This window comes from Melospiza georgiana, chromosome 1 (assembly GCF_028018845.1).
Source record: "Melospiza georgiana isolate bMelGeo1 chromosome 1, bMelGeo1.pri, whole genome shotgun sequence".
Taxonomy (NCBI): domain Eukaryota; kingdom Metazoa; phylum Chordata; class Aves; order Passeriformes; family Passerellidae; genus Melospiza; species Melospiza georgiana.
The window spans coordinates 78,050,877-78,066,110 of NC_080430.1; the positions used below are offsets into that span (position 1 = coordinate 78,050,877).

Below are 15,234 nucleotides of genomic sequence, written 5' to 3' on the forward strand. Positions count from 1 at the left end.
GGTGAGGTGATTTGTGTCTGCAGTACCAGTGATAAAGGGTTGTTGCAGCAGCAATGGCATGCATCAGTTTTGTATTCCAAAAGCATTTCTTTGCTCAGGCTGTTTAGATTAATGGCAGTATAGCCCACGTCAGAATCAAAATTCTTGCAGGAGCACCATTTATACTGTATTTTGTCATTCCCAATAAATAATTTTAGTAGTGATATTTTATTCATCATTTGCATTTCATGAGTTTCTAAGCCTGCAGATTGGGGGACACAGTAAATATGATCAAGATTTCTTAATAATTGTGCATTAACAGACTGTCCATGCTTGCTTTTGGGTCATTTACTTCCCTTTATCAAACTGGGGAAATGAATAAACATAATCACAGGTTATAAAAGCATATGTGGGGCTAAATTCATACAGGGTATCCCTTTGTATCTCTATGGGTTAATTAGATCATGCATAATGCGACTTAAATCCTTACAAGATTATTTGAAGAAATGAGTAGCAAGAGCTAATATTGAAAAAAACCCCAAGATCTAAGAAAAATATGACCATCTGTACTTCTGTAATATATAGGAAAGAGATGCAACGAGGGTGCATGTCTGTTCACAACTATCTCACTGGATAAGTATTCCTTTATGAGCATCACTGGAAATAATACCCTAAATTTTTAGGAAATATAGTGCCTTCCTTATGGTTAATTGTTCTGAGTGGATTTTTAAATCCTTTTCTCCTACTTGTCTTAGGAGTTTTCTGATCAAATGTACATAAGGGACCAATGAGTATTTGACAATATAAAAGCACTAAGACAGGTTTTGACACAGCTTAAAAAGAAAATGCAAAACAATAAGAACAGACTTAAAGAATAAGACATATATATTAGCCTTTGAATACCTGTACAAGTTCCAATGGTGCTCTAAAGTATATTCTATCAGACAAAGCCTCCTGCAAAGCCAGCAATGAATTGTGGAGAAGAAGAAGCTACTGGGGGAGAACCTTCAGCCTCAGTTTCCTACGGCACAAATGTCACAGAACAGCAAGCTGGAGTGATTCTTTCAAGGGCCAAAGTATGAGAGTTTCAATTATTTGCCTTGCTGAGGTTTAAATTAAAAAATAGAAGAAAAAATAAAAGATTAAAAAAAGAAAAAATGAAAGAAATTCTTCACATTGAACTCTTTCGCAGCTGATGAGGGCATCTGTGCTACAATCCTGTACTGCAACATCCATTAGCCTCCCATTTTTTCTCTGACCCTCCCATTCATCATCTTTTTGAAGCTGTAGGAAATGAAGCAAGCACTGGCATTGCTCTTTCCTGACTCTGCAGTAGGCATTCTGGGAGGCTGTCTGGGATACCAATGGAGAAGAGGTTAAAGTGCTCTGTGTCTTGCACTTGGTTACTAACCTTCCAGCCGAGGGGGAATTGCTCTCCTTTCATTGAAGCCTTTCAATCTCTTTGCATTACTTTTGGTGCTGTATAACATTTTAAAAGCTCCCTGACTGACAGACATGGCCGGAGGCAGAGCTCTGCTGGGAGAACTGCAATGTACAGAGTCTTCTGAACAAAGAGAAGTGGTATGGCAATTAAATTGACTACAACAAGATTTTGGCATTTCTGAAGCACTGCAGACTATCCCACCCCTTTTTTTTTTAATATTTTTTTCCACCTCCCATCTATATCTGGGCAATTCAAAAGGATATGTTGAGTTGATCGGTTTTAATTTTTGCTATGTTTCATGATTATTATGATTTTGCCATAAAAACAAGGCATGCACTCTGCAACCCTGGATCAGGAGAGGCAAAAAAGTTTGGAAATCTTGGAACAGAATTATGGATGAAAACCACATGTGAACTGTTCAGTAAAAAATAAATTCATACCAAATATATTGAATGGAGATCTCTGTTGTGGTTGGCTCATGTCTTAAGGTTCCTTTGCTGGAATAAAATTCATAGATTGCAAATGATTGTGCAAGTAAGAAGTTTGTACTCATTGCACAAAATATTATCCTGCTGTAGATGATAAACATTGAAATGTCATGAACATAACTTAGAAAAACTTTTATTTAAAGGATTCTGAGCAGACAGGAGTTCTTTCCTCATCTTTTATCCTTTCTGAAGTTAGAATTAAAACACTCAGTAGATACCTTTCACCAGGTTTTTTACTTTTTTACTAAGACCTCAAACATAGCCTTTCAAATCAGAACAGAAAATTTCACCCTAAATTTAGCATAGGAAGTGCAGTTATTCTTCTAGGGTGTTTTTGTTTTTTTCTTTTTTAAGACTTCCAGGTTCCTGATTATAAATCCTTTCTATTTAAATATATCAGCATGCACCCAACAAATAGGAATTTCTATGCTATTTATTGTTATGGATAGTAATAATATTATTCATAAGGGAAATACAACCTCTGGCAGTATGTGAAAAGGAAAAATATATATGGTTAAGTAATTTATTATTCTTCTTTTTTGAGGTCCATATAATGTCATTGCTTTTTAAGCAGAACTCTATTGATTTCCTAGAAACCTATGCTTAAAAATCAATGACACAATATGACTCTAACAAAGTGGTGATGTCCATAGTGCTATAAATTGTATTTTGTTTTTAAAATGTAAAATGCATCTATCTTAAGTCCTACAGACAGTTATTTTTTTTTTTATACCTGGCAACAAGAACACTGCAGAGAAGACTTGAAGAGGCTTTTGTGGCAGAGAAAGTGAGCAAAAGTTCTTGCTCTTTCACAGGGTGAAAGAGTGGATCCCCTGTTCTCCAGTATTTTGTTTGTAAATCTTTTTTGAGTAAAATATTTTTGAGTAAAATTTGAGTAAAGCTAAAAAAAAATGAGTAAACATTTTTGATATCACTGATGGGAAACTGTTTCATAACTGATCCTAAAACAAAGGCTACAGCCCTGTCTCAGACAGACACAAAGGTAATGCTAAGCAGAGAAGAATGAGGTAATAACTAAACAATGTTCTAGATCAGCTTAGTGCTACAATGAAAATAGAAATCTCTTTTAAACTGTGATTCTTAATATTTTTCTCTGTCTCTAGAAACTAACTAGGTGTGAGAATTTTGATGAATGCTTCAGTGTAATCCTATGTAATTTGATGTTGCATGTAAATCTCTTTTATAGGTCCCTATAGATGGAATTTATTGCGGCAAATACCTTGTCATCAGGAGGATTAATGCCTGCATTAGCATTTCTGCAATAAAATCAGAAGCTAAGTGGTGAAGGCCACAGACACCTCAAACCTGGATTCCTGTGCTCGGCATTAAGTGCTGGAGTTTTTATTACTTGCGGTAGGGAAGCCATTGCCAATGCTCACAAGGAACTGCTTATCCCTCCTTCTCTGGGTCCTGTTCGATGGAGGTCTCCTAACACCACTGCACCCACAAGCACAAGAGATTTTGGAAGCACAGCCAAGAGAAAATGTTGTCCCAGTGCCAGGGAGGAGATCATCTGCCCAGCGAGTCAAACGAGGCTGGGTGTGGAATCAATTTTTTGTGCTGGAGGAGTACATGGGCTCTGAACCTCAGTATGTGGGAAAGGTAATTTTTTACTATTTCTTTGAAAGTTCAAATGATACAGAGAATATAATGTATTATAAATGTTATATAATGTACCTGTTTTTGGTGGGACAGATCTACCGGCAGTAGTTCCCTTTGCTCATTCCTTTTACCATCCAGCCTGTCCTGTAGCCACTATATACTTTCTGTTTTTGTATGTTTATTTCCCTATTCTTGCTTTTCATATTAAACAAATACAACAGAAACAACAATAATATAAGAAAAAACAAAATAAGAGAGTTCTGATATAAATCTGTATTTCACCACTAATTTTAATTGAAACGACTGTGATAGCATATTTGAGTTTTAGCAACATTGTACTGATATCAAGCGATAAGATATAAATTTTAAGTCTTATGACCATAGTGAACAATTATTCCTGTGATTGATATTATTATTCCAAGTCCATTTTCAGCTAATGAAGACACATCATTTTTGGTCTCTTGTCTTATGTCTTAGAACCATTTACTTTTATTTCTGATTTTTCAGATTGTTTTCAAGTATTTCTAATATGTTTTATTGCTTCATAATTCAAAGTCCTGCACTACAGCTTTTATACTGTGTGTAGACATGCACAATCATACCTGCAGAGAATTTTTGCAATTCCCTCTCTCATTGTATGTCCACTGTTTCTGTAAGAGGGGGTAAGTAATTGACATAAAACTGTTTGATGGTTGTGGGGGTGGTGAATTTAGACTTTTTAGATAGGAAAGCTGCAAAGAATACCTGAAGAAAATCTTAGCAGAGTGTATAATTGGATGCTATGTATAATTTTAAGTAAAGGACTTTACTCAGTGAAAATAACAAGTCAGGAATTTCTTTCCTGAGTCCCTAAATACTACTTCCCTAGACAGCAAGGTTTCAAATTCACCTACTGTAAAAATGAGTCATCATGTGTCAGTTTTTACTTTAATACTATTGTGAACTTTTTTTTTAAATATACAAGTGGAAAATCTTTTTTTTCCCCTAAATATAAATAAATCAACAGAAAATTAATTTTTTCTCCTACTCTTCCAGAAAAATATCCTGAGGATGTGGAAATAAAACACAATATTTTTTAGCACAGCAGCCAAAAATGTACTTGGATATTGCACGTGAAGACATTTGTGTTAAGCCCTAAAATGTATTGGTCAAAGCAATTTGCAAAGCAGTGTGTTTGTATCACAAAGTTAATACAGTGAGTAAGTCTGAAGAAAGGGGGACCATATAATGGAAAAAAATCATATTTGTGATATCCAGTGGGCAAAAGTTGCACTTTGTTTAAGACATACCTTTGTTCTGGCACCTCACTGAAGATGCCAGCAAGGACTCTCATCACATTTGGTGCTGCAGCACAATCAATGTGACTGCTGCGCCTTTAATGTCAAAAGACAGATTTTACTGATGCATCACTATACTTTCATTAGTCTTTATTCCTTTGTGTAAGTTTTTTTTGGTAGTCATTTAGGGTCAGTTCTAGACTGCCAAAAAATGTAACTTTTGCACAAAATTGACTATTGTCAAGGTACTAATGAGTCAGCTTCTTCCTTTGTCCTGTTTTTGCTCCACTGACATTAACCTTATAAGCAACTTTAAAATGGAATATTTTCATTAAGACTAACACTTATTACAGATTCATTTGGAATATTTTTATCTCTTAAGACTTTTTGGAACTGTTACAAATTGTGCAACACTTTTCAAGTATGAGGAAAGCCAAAAAGTCAAACCCCTTTTTATATGTCAAAACATCTGCTTCTAGAGGAGAGCAATTAAATCTAGGTAACAACTTTCCTCAGCAATGTTTATTTTGATGTTTATCACAATTTGTTTTATCTATATTAACTGTTTCCTTTATCTGAAAAAACCCAACAAACCCTGCCAGTCTTTCTATGTCATAATTGCCAAATCTCCTACAAAAAAAAAGAACACAAACAAATAAACAAAACCAAGATGGAGATGTTGGTGTTTTCCCCTTATTTTCCACAAAACTCTCAATGCAGGTATAACACTGAGAGAGAGAAGTTCCTTCTAGAAATTGTGCTTTTAAATAGCAAAAGCAAAACTTCACATAAATTCAAACCATTGTCAGCATACTAAAATATATCCAACAGTCACTAATGAGTATCTTTAGATCACATGCAATTTTTTAAAATCACATAAAATTTTTAAGATGTTAAATGCGGTGGAGTTCTGGATTGATTGCAGAAATAAATCTGCAGAATCAAACGACTCAGCAAAATTACATCTTTATTCCAATAGCATTTATTTTCACTTTAATTATTTTTATAATGTTTCTGTTGTATATTTTAAAGTAGTAATAAGTATATTATAAAGTGTAGGATGTTTCATGTGACCTGAAATCACAAGGGTTTTATCTTCTTCTAGCCATGCTATCAGGACACCTGTGCATCGTCATTTATATTACTTGTTATAGAACTATTGCACTAATAATGTCCAGTAATTTATAAATAGGATTTTAATGTATCTATTAAATCAGCTGACAGTTGAGGGTGACTAGCTAATTTTGCATCCCTTTTGTAAGAGAACACCGATTTACAGAAATAATGTATTCTATTATCAGCCAGGGTATGTAATTCCTTTCATGTCTGTTTTTAAATGACAATCTCAAGGAATGTCAGGTTGCAAATCAAAATACAGTTTACAAACTGATGGGGATTAGTTTAGCTTACAGGTGGTGATTTTGAAATAGTGGCTGAAGCTTACACATTAAAAGCATTTAACTTGTTTATTAAAGTTTGGGAATCTGCTCGCATAATCTGGAAGAAGAATAAAAATCCATTAGATTAATAACAAAGGATAACCTTCTTTGCTCAACGTTCATTAAGCAGATCTAGTCTAAAAAGTAAAATTAATGTATGATATTACCATGCAACCCATGAAAATGGACAGGGTGCTGGGAGTAAAATAAGGCTTGCTCATTTACTCTGCAGTGCTTTACTTGTTTTCCTGGTACTTGGAAACTCCAGAAAGCAGGCAAAAACAGCAGGTGCAGATGAAGACAAAAATTTTATGCTTATTTTTTTGTGTCAGTGAATGGTGGCAGAAATCACCAGAGGATCAAGTCCTTGAGCATAAAAAAGTTCCAGCACAGTTTACACCCACAAACAAGGCAGCAGTTTTAATTGCCCTTATGCAAGGGTAGCTGAAGGGGGTGCAGCCCCACCAGCACTACAAATATGTCCATCGCCTTTCTTTATTGATGTGTTTCAACAGTGACATACAGAGGCAGCAAAATAAAATGAAAGTTCAAGAGAACAACATGGTCAAGACAATACTAGCAAAGGTTTTGGTTGTGCTGCATGAGGCATTTTCCCTTTATATGTCTTTGCATTCCTAGTGTGTAAATGCATCTTATCTTTCTTGTGTTGCACACCTGCACAATTGCTTTCAGTGAGAATTTTTTTGCCGTATGTCCTCAAGTTTGCAGAGACAGGCATATGGTATTTGTACTGGATGCAGACTGTACTGAGTGCATAGGAAAAGATTGCACAGTCCTCTTCAGTGTAGTGGACATTTCTCTTCTATTTTCCAGTGTAGCAAAGATAGAAAAAAAAAAAAAAAAAAACAAAACCAAACAAAAACCCAAAGAAAATAATTAAAAAAAAAAAAAAACAACAAAAGAACAACAAAAGTAAAAACCACAAAAAACCCCCAAAGCCCCCAACCAACCAACAAAAAAGTCCAACAAAAATCCCAGAACCTCAGTTTACCAGATATTTTTCTGCCAATTAATAACCTATGTATTACAAGTTTGTTGTTTAAACCTCTGTCAAATTAATGCATGCTCACTCACAAACAACTACAGATCTTTTTTGTTAAGAAAAGGATGCTGAAAAATTTAATACTCACGACTGTTCTATGGCAGTGCAGGGTAATGTAACAATATGGTATTTTTCATCTGACTCTGTCCTGAGAAAACCTCATCATCTTCAAAGGTTTGCCCATATATCAAGGCAGAAAGAGTGCTGATTTGGAGGAAGCAGAGCTCTACATCTATGAGTAGAACAGCATGCTTTTTCAAAACCTTATCATTTATCTTCTGCATCTGAAATATAAGCATAGAATTTATTTATGCACTTTTTAGTAGATAATTTTTAATATGATGGAATTAATGTTGACCACCTTCCATTAGGCTTAAATCAACAGGTACTTCTGAATACATGTTCTCTTTTTACAGTTATTTTCCCTCTTGGGTGAGTGTCTGCATGACAGGGCAGTCTGTAAAGGAAATTATGCACTGCTTTATTTGAATCTGTTCAGACAAACAATTTTACAGACCAGTGGCTGTCATTTTGGCATTATTCATAAGCACTGAGTTAACTTGAAAGAAAAACTAAAATTTAAGGAAAAGAAATACGTGCAGTGAATTTGAAAACTCCTGCCCTTTGAAGGGAAAAATCCACTTAAATCTGTTCATAAATGTACCCAGATTAAACTCACCTTTTAAAATTGTATTTCCACTAGATTTCTAGTAATATGATCACAATAATATTTCATTTAAAGTTGTCAAAATATTTTTTTGTAATTTATCAGATTCCATTCCCAAAACAGAACTTACAATATTAGAGATAGCTGTGTATTATTTCCATTAGACATTTGCACAGTGCCATCATCAAGGAGATGAAAATTGTTTCAGGGAATGCTGCTAGTAATGTATTAATTGACTCCCATGATGCAGGACATCAGAGTTACTCATTCTGTGTGATTTTAATATGAAAGATATGCTATGTATAAGAATGAGCTTGTTCAGTACATCGAACATATACTCACCTCTCTCTGCTGACATCAAAGTGAAATCTTGTTGGGCCCTAATGGTCTTTAGATAGTAATTTAAAGAGCAATCAGGCATGATCATATTAACCTGGCTTACTAAATTGGCTTATGGAGTTTATGCCGTGCACATACTCAAGAAAAAGCACTGTCACAATTTATAACAGACAAGGAAACTGATGAGGAGAAAATAAATGGTAAAAAAGGTGTAAGAGGAATCAGAACTGGTATCAGAATTCTGTATTACTTTTCTTGCTCTGTTGAGCTGAGACCTTTGTCTCTCCCACTTATGTCTGTCTGGTGAAAAAAGTGATGACTTTAAAAGCTTTGCATCCTGTATATTGCATAGAGTATGTGAGACACAAAGTAATTTTGACACTTGCACATGAAAGTGTGAGAAGGAAATGGAACCATGGAAACACAAAACCCCCATGAGCGAGCCAGACTTGCATTTAATGTTTACTCCTGGAAACTAACCTTTTTACAAGGTGTACAAAGACATGCAGCAGAGATGAACAACTTGCAACAGAATGTTTATTATTGATCTAGTGGCTTCACTTTGTTTATTGATTTGCTTCAGTAGCTCATAGCAGGTAAATTAGGAGCGTAGTAGTAGTAAGATCTCTTGCCTGTGGTCCTTACATTGATGAAAATTATATGAGGTATTTGAAGCTAGGAAAAAAAAAAGGAAGGACTAGGTTTTCACTGATTGCGTGAGAGAGGAAAAAGAGTGAGATCAGGGCAAGGCAAGAGCAAAATAAAAGGGAAGGATCAACTTCTTGAGCTGTCACCCACATTTTAGAGGATGTAAAATGTTGAGGTTATTGTTCTGAACAGCTAAGGAGGTCACAGAGTGAAATATTTCAAACTCTAAAATTTAACAGGCTGTGCTATGCAAGGATTCAGTGATCCCTGTAGAAGATCCAGAGGCTGTGGAAATGGTCCTGTTAGAATAAATGACTGAGTCTCACAAGACCTCCCAACACAGCTGAGTGTAGGGTGCTAATGGTGCTTGCGTGTCTGAAATTTGTGTTGCCAACATAGGTGGAGAAACACAAATGAGCTTGTAGAAATTAAACTGCTAAAGAAAAATCTTACACGTATTCTAGTTTTATTTGGAATGCTTCTGTATAAATGGCTTCACTTGGGCAGAAAGTTTATTTAAACAGGAAAATACGGGAAAAGATACTTTAAAAAATATTTAGAAATTCTTCAAAGGACTTGAGGAGAACTGACAAATCAAAACATTTTGTCCTCCTTTAATCCAAGAAAATGTGAAGATTTTTTTTTCTTTTTGATCTAAATATGGAGTTTGGCTGAGAATTTCTGATTCACCTGGTAGACATACTGTTGTTGATAGTCAGATCAGACATGGGCATGTATTCTGTATGTCAGCAATGCAAGCTGAATTTATAATTAGTGAAACATTAGACCATCAATTAAAACTCAGCTGGGATCATGAGACCTTCTTTCTGGAAAATCATCAGAATGCCAAGTAATAAATTAAATAGAATTTGCCAAACAGCAAAATGTGGGAAAGTATTAAATACCTGGAACCATTCCTGTATCTGGCTAATTATGTGTAAACTGAAATAACAAGATGGTTCAGAAATTGAATAAAATTTGTGATTACTGCGACATACAAGATGTTTAAAAAAAATGAGATACTATAATGCCTCAAATGTGCTACAAAAGTATAAATTTTCAGCAGGAAAACAAGAAATAATAGAAATATTAAGGAACTGCTAAGTGACAGGAGACTAGATTAAAACTCAGGATTTCATATCTATGAGATGGATAACTTTTTTCACAATAGGGACTTTTTTATTTCCTTTGCTCATTGTAGTGGGATGCAGATTTGGCATTAAAACAGTAATTGGGAAAGAAAATTAAACTGCAACTTTTAGAAATATAAATAATTTATAATTCTACTTAAATAATTGTGAAAATATGCATATTTATATAATTTGGATATTTATACAGTTTTCAATGAGAAGCGGAACTGTGGAAATGGACGTGGGGGTCCTGGTCACTGTCAAGTCGGACATGAGCCAGCAGTGCCCTGGCAGCCAGGAGGGCCAGCCCTGTCCTGGGGGCATCAGGCACAGCATCACAGCTGGGCAAGGGAGGGGATTGTCCTGCTCTGCTCTGAGCTGGGGCGGCCTCACAGCAGTTTTGGGTGCCACAAGGTAAGAAAGACATTAAATTATTAGGGAATATCCAAAGAAAGGCCACGAGGAAGGTGAAGACCTTGAGTAGAGGAACGAGGAGCAGCTGAGGACACTGGGTCTTTTCAGCCTCCTCCTGGACAAGAGGAGACTTGACGGGAGACCCCATTGCAGTTAAAAGTTCCTCATGAGGGGAAGAGGAGGGGCAGGCACTGATCTCTTCTCTCTGGTGACCAGTGACAGGGCCCAAGGGAATGGCCTGAGGTTGTGTCAGGAGAGCTTTAGGCTGTAAATCAGGAAAGCGTTCTTCACCCAGAGGGTGTTTAGGCACTTGAACAGGCTGCCCAGGGAAGTGGTCACAGCATCAGCCTGACAGAGCTCAAGGAGGATTTGGCCAGTGCTCTCAGGCACATGGTGTGACCCTTGAAGCTGTTCTGTGCAGGCAAGGACTCAAAGTTCCTTGTGGGTCCCTTCCAATTCAGAATATGCTGTGATTCTGTGATTAATTTTTCTCTATAAAATGCATGTTTGAAAACATAACATGAAAAATCACCATGAAAAATCAAAATTCAAAGCCAAAGTATGAGCATGAAACAGAATGCAACAAAATTAAAACCTAAATTCATTTTTTCAAACAAAATTAAAAATATCCTGAAACAACCCTCCCCACAAAAAACTAACCAGCAAAACCCAAAGAAACCCACAAACAAGCAAGCAAACAAAAAACAAAAAAAAACCCTCCATAAAACAAACTCAAAACCCCACCGCTAGAATCAATCATTATTAAAACATGCTTAATAAGAAAAAGAAAGAATAATTTCCTATCAGCTGTCCAGCACCACCATATAGGAGAAACTAGCAAATTAAAAGGTTATCTCATCTTCAGTCACTGCAGTTAACATCCTTGTGTGCAAGTCATAAACAGAAATGATTGGGATTGGCAGTCTTGTCAAGTGCTGCCATTACATAAAATAGTTTGTGATTTAGGGGCCTAAAAATGTTTTAACAGCAGATGTCCTAAAGTGAAAAACCCCCTGCTCTTCTGATGGTGATATATGAAACCACAATTTCTGTTATGTGGCATAGAAAGCAGTGGACTTGGAGCAAATATTGGCTTTATGGCAATGACTGTTTCCCTCCCTCCCAGCAACGCCTCATGTCCCACAGGCTCTACATGACCTGTCTCTCTTCTCCCTCTAGAGACAGACATTCCCTAATCCTTCTTTCTGTCTCCCTGTATCTGATATCCACTGTGGTGCATAAGTTACAATCAACTTATTTCTTGCATAGGATCTGTTATATATCCTATTAAATTCTGAGGAATTAACAGAGTTAACAACAGCTTAGAACTCCACAGCTTCTCTTCCTGATTCAAATAGACCTTGTGTACCCAAAATCTTGCTTATATTTTCTACACGAGTTAGTGAAATGAATTGTCTTTCATAAATGAGCCTAACCTTTATTACATAATAATTATTTCATAAAACAGAGTAGATTACATATTTTTCTAGCCAGGAAAAAATGCAGAAAACTCAACATGAAAAGTCATAAAAGGTCTTAACAAAGAAAGTGGAATGGGACAAGATTAAAACTGAGGACTTAATACATAAAAATAACCAAATATTTATTAGATGCCCCGTAGTGGTTAATAATTTTGTAACAGGAACACTATCGTATAGTTTTCTCCCTGTTATCACTTACTTATCATTTAGTCAATCTAAATGGAGATTATAAAATCCCAAATAATCCAAATGCCTTGTAGAGGCATTTGCAGACTCTTAGAAATAGATGATGCTGTTTCTAAGGGAGGAAGATGATATAAAGCATAAAAACATTCTGGTGCAAAATTAGCCTTTTCCTTCCAGTATTTTTTTAAAAAACTCCAAAATAACTCTAAGATGATTTCCTTGATGTAGTTCACTGTGCAGTACCAGATGCATGTGTTCTATGACTGCTGCATGGCAGTGATACATGTGCCCTATGGGCAGGAGAGGGTGACTAAGGAGAAAGGTGATTATATCCACACTGCTGGGTGACATGTCCCTCGCCCTCCCAGCCCAGGGGCTGATCTCACAAAAAGTGAAAAAGGGAGGAGAAAAGCTGAAAGATATACTAATGAGAGAATACAATGTCCACTAACATTGCCACATACTAAAATTAAAACTACATTAGTTTTAATTTGCAATAACTAGATAAATTTAATTTTCCCCTGGAGAAGATTGTGTTTCATAAATGCATAAATACATAAATACAATGGCTTTTGTCTAAATAGCTGTGTGCAGTAGTTATTCTTGTATTTATAATAAGGGAAAAAGGTGTGTAAAGAACAAAGAAAACTTGCAAAAGAATTTCTGTCTTGTAGCATCAGTTGTAATTATAAAAATTATTATCTTGTGTGCATTGTATTTATTTTAGCTGTCAGTCCCTGAACATGTAAGTTAGAGTTGTTATTGATTCTGTTATCAATGATTGATAGTGTTATGCCATTAAAACCTTGCTACTCCTTGCTAAAAAAATAGATTTCCAGTAATAGATGGATCATTCACTCCTATTTTTGTGAAAAGTCTTAATTGACCACTGAAAAAACATTACTATGTTTCATCCTGAACACTATGATTCAGCATCAGTAAGGATTTGGCTGGGGCCTATGTTGTTTAATGTCATCATAAATTGTCTTGGAAAGTGTGAGAGTATCCCGGGAAGTGTTTGCTTTTCAAATTAAGCTACTAAAAACAAAAGCTAGATGGAAAAAAATGGGAAAAACATTATGAAACAGAACTAAAATAAGACACGAAATCTGATGGAAAGCAGTACATACTGTGGGAGGAGGGAAATAATTCCAGTTTCATTAATAAATTGTTGTTCTCTGTGGAAATGATAATCTCTCTCAAATGGGATCTTGTTTCATGATAGCTGTATGCACATTTGTGTAGTGTGCGTTGAGTGCCAAAAAAAGCAAATGGGATGTTAGAAATTTTTAGCAGCAGCTGAAGGAAATAGATGTCATTAATATAGCTTTGTATCTAAATTTCTGGTGAGCCTGTAGTCTCAGAGAGCATGTGTCCCAAAGAACTTGGAAAAGTACAGACAAGGACAAAAGGTTTATCAGGACTTTTGGATTGACTCATCAGTGAGGAATAACTGAGCAAGATAAGTTCACTTAGCCTGGAAAAGAAACAAAGAGAAGGAGATAGGAAAGGTCTCAAAAATGTCTAGAACATAGGGGTGAGACTAAAGGAAGGAGATTCCTGCCTTCACCAATGCAAGATGTGTGGGGCACAAATGAAGCCAACAGGTTGCCCATTCAGAGCAAAGAAAAGGAAGTGATTCTTCACAAAATGAATCAATCCAAATTAGGTAGCTCCATGCCACAGGCTGCTCTAGAGATAACAGATTTTTTCATGTTAATGATAAAAGAATGAAGAAATTAATAAAAAATCAGTTTCCCAAGGCTAGTAACTGTAGTCACCACCAATATCCCTGAACCACTGGATACTTGGCAATTATGTGGTGATCTGTGACCCTCACCTTTGCCAGAGGCGGAGTTCTGGGTTGGAGGCCACGTGCACCCAGTGCAGCATGCTGGGTGGTCCAAGGGTTGTAACAGACGTGCTCCTCCACCTAGAATAAAATAGCAATAAGTGTTTGTATTAGTCATTAGTTTCCAAAAGTGACTAATTTAACTTTGTTGCATGCGGTTTGGAGAGTTTAATGGGCAGGGAATTTCATCAAGTAAGAAACCAGTTCTAAACAGAAAAAATACATTTTATTAAATAGCATTTCTTCTAGTGAAAAATATAAACATTTGTCTTTATATGTAAAATGCAAACATCTGCAGTACTTCATGTGGCAATTTACTGATATTTTTTCTTGATTTGGATGTATTAGTAATAATGTTAGGTTCATAAAACATAAGACAGTAGTCCAGGTCACTATTACAAACGTAATGCCAAGAAAAATGTCTGGTTAACAAGAGGCTTGCGATGTTGTTGCAAATCCTCGTCTCTTTCAGTATCTCATACTGCCAGCCATTCCACCCAAACTGCTTCTTTAGTTTTCTAGTCCATGTCACTGGCAGAGGATTGTCCTTAAAACACCCTTAAAAAAAGCTGAGCCTCTTCAGACCCCTTACAAATCTCCCTGAGGATTTATTCCATCTGAAGCTGAGCTAAGCACAAAACACATTTGTTATGCTGAGGATGCAGCCCACACACTCAGCTGGTGATTTGGTTTCCTCTCTGAGTTTGAAAGGGAACTAGCTCAGCCTATGCTCAGGTCAGCTTGGGAATGTGGGGGGACTTGATCAGGTGCAGGGAAACCTCCCAGGCAAGCTCATCACCCCCATCCAGCATGAATGTGACAACCCTTGAACCACAGTGGTACCCACACTCAAACTCAAACATGCTTGCAAAAGACACACAGATACAAAGCACAAATATTCCTGTATGTCTTCTTGCTGGGATATTATTACCCTCTTATGCAAATCTTATGGCATTCTTATAAAAGACAGTAGGTGATTTAAATTATACTTTACAATCTGCTTCATGAAAATAAAATGACCTCTTTAAAGGGATGAGAGTTGCGATCATGTCTTGTTATTCTGACTGCCTGATAAGCTGAAAATCAAGAAGTAAATGAAAGGATTTTTTTTTATTACACCTTCTTCATTACTTCTGTGGAAAAATTCCTTGTTCATCTTGCAAGCTTAAAAACCTTCGGAGTTCTGTATATGTTTGCATATAGT

At 36.1% G+C, this 15,234-nt stretch overlaps 1 protein-coding gene across 3 annotated transcripts in view; it reads left to right on the plus strand.

Moving 5' to 3' along the window:
• CDH12 (cadherin 12) overlaps positions 1–15,234 on the plus strand; it is a 539,802-nt gene that overhangs the window by 381,419 nt on the left and 143,149 nt on the right. For all 3 annotated transcript variants that reach the window (XM_058021180.1, XM_058021189.1, XM_058021198.1), the window contains one exon: positions 3,119–3,534. In XM_058021180.1, the coding sequence (XP_057877163.1) occupies positions 3,304–3,534 (231 nt within the window). In that variant the 5' untranslated portion in view covers positions 3,119–3,303. The remainder of the gene's footprint in view (positions 1–3,118; positions 3,535–15,234) is intronic.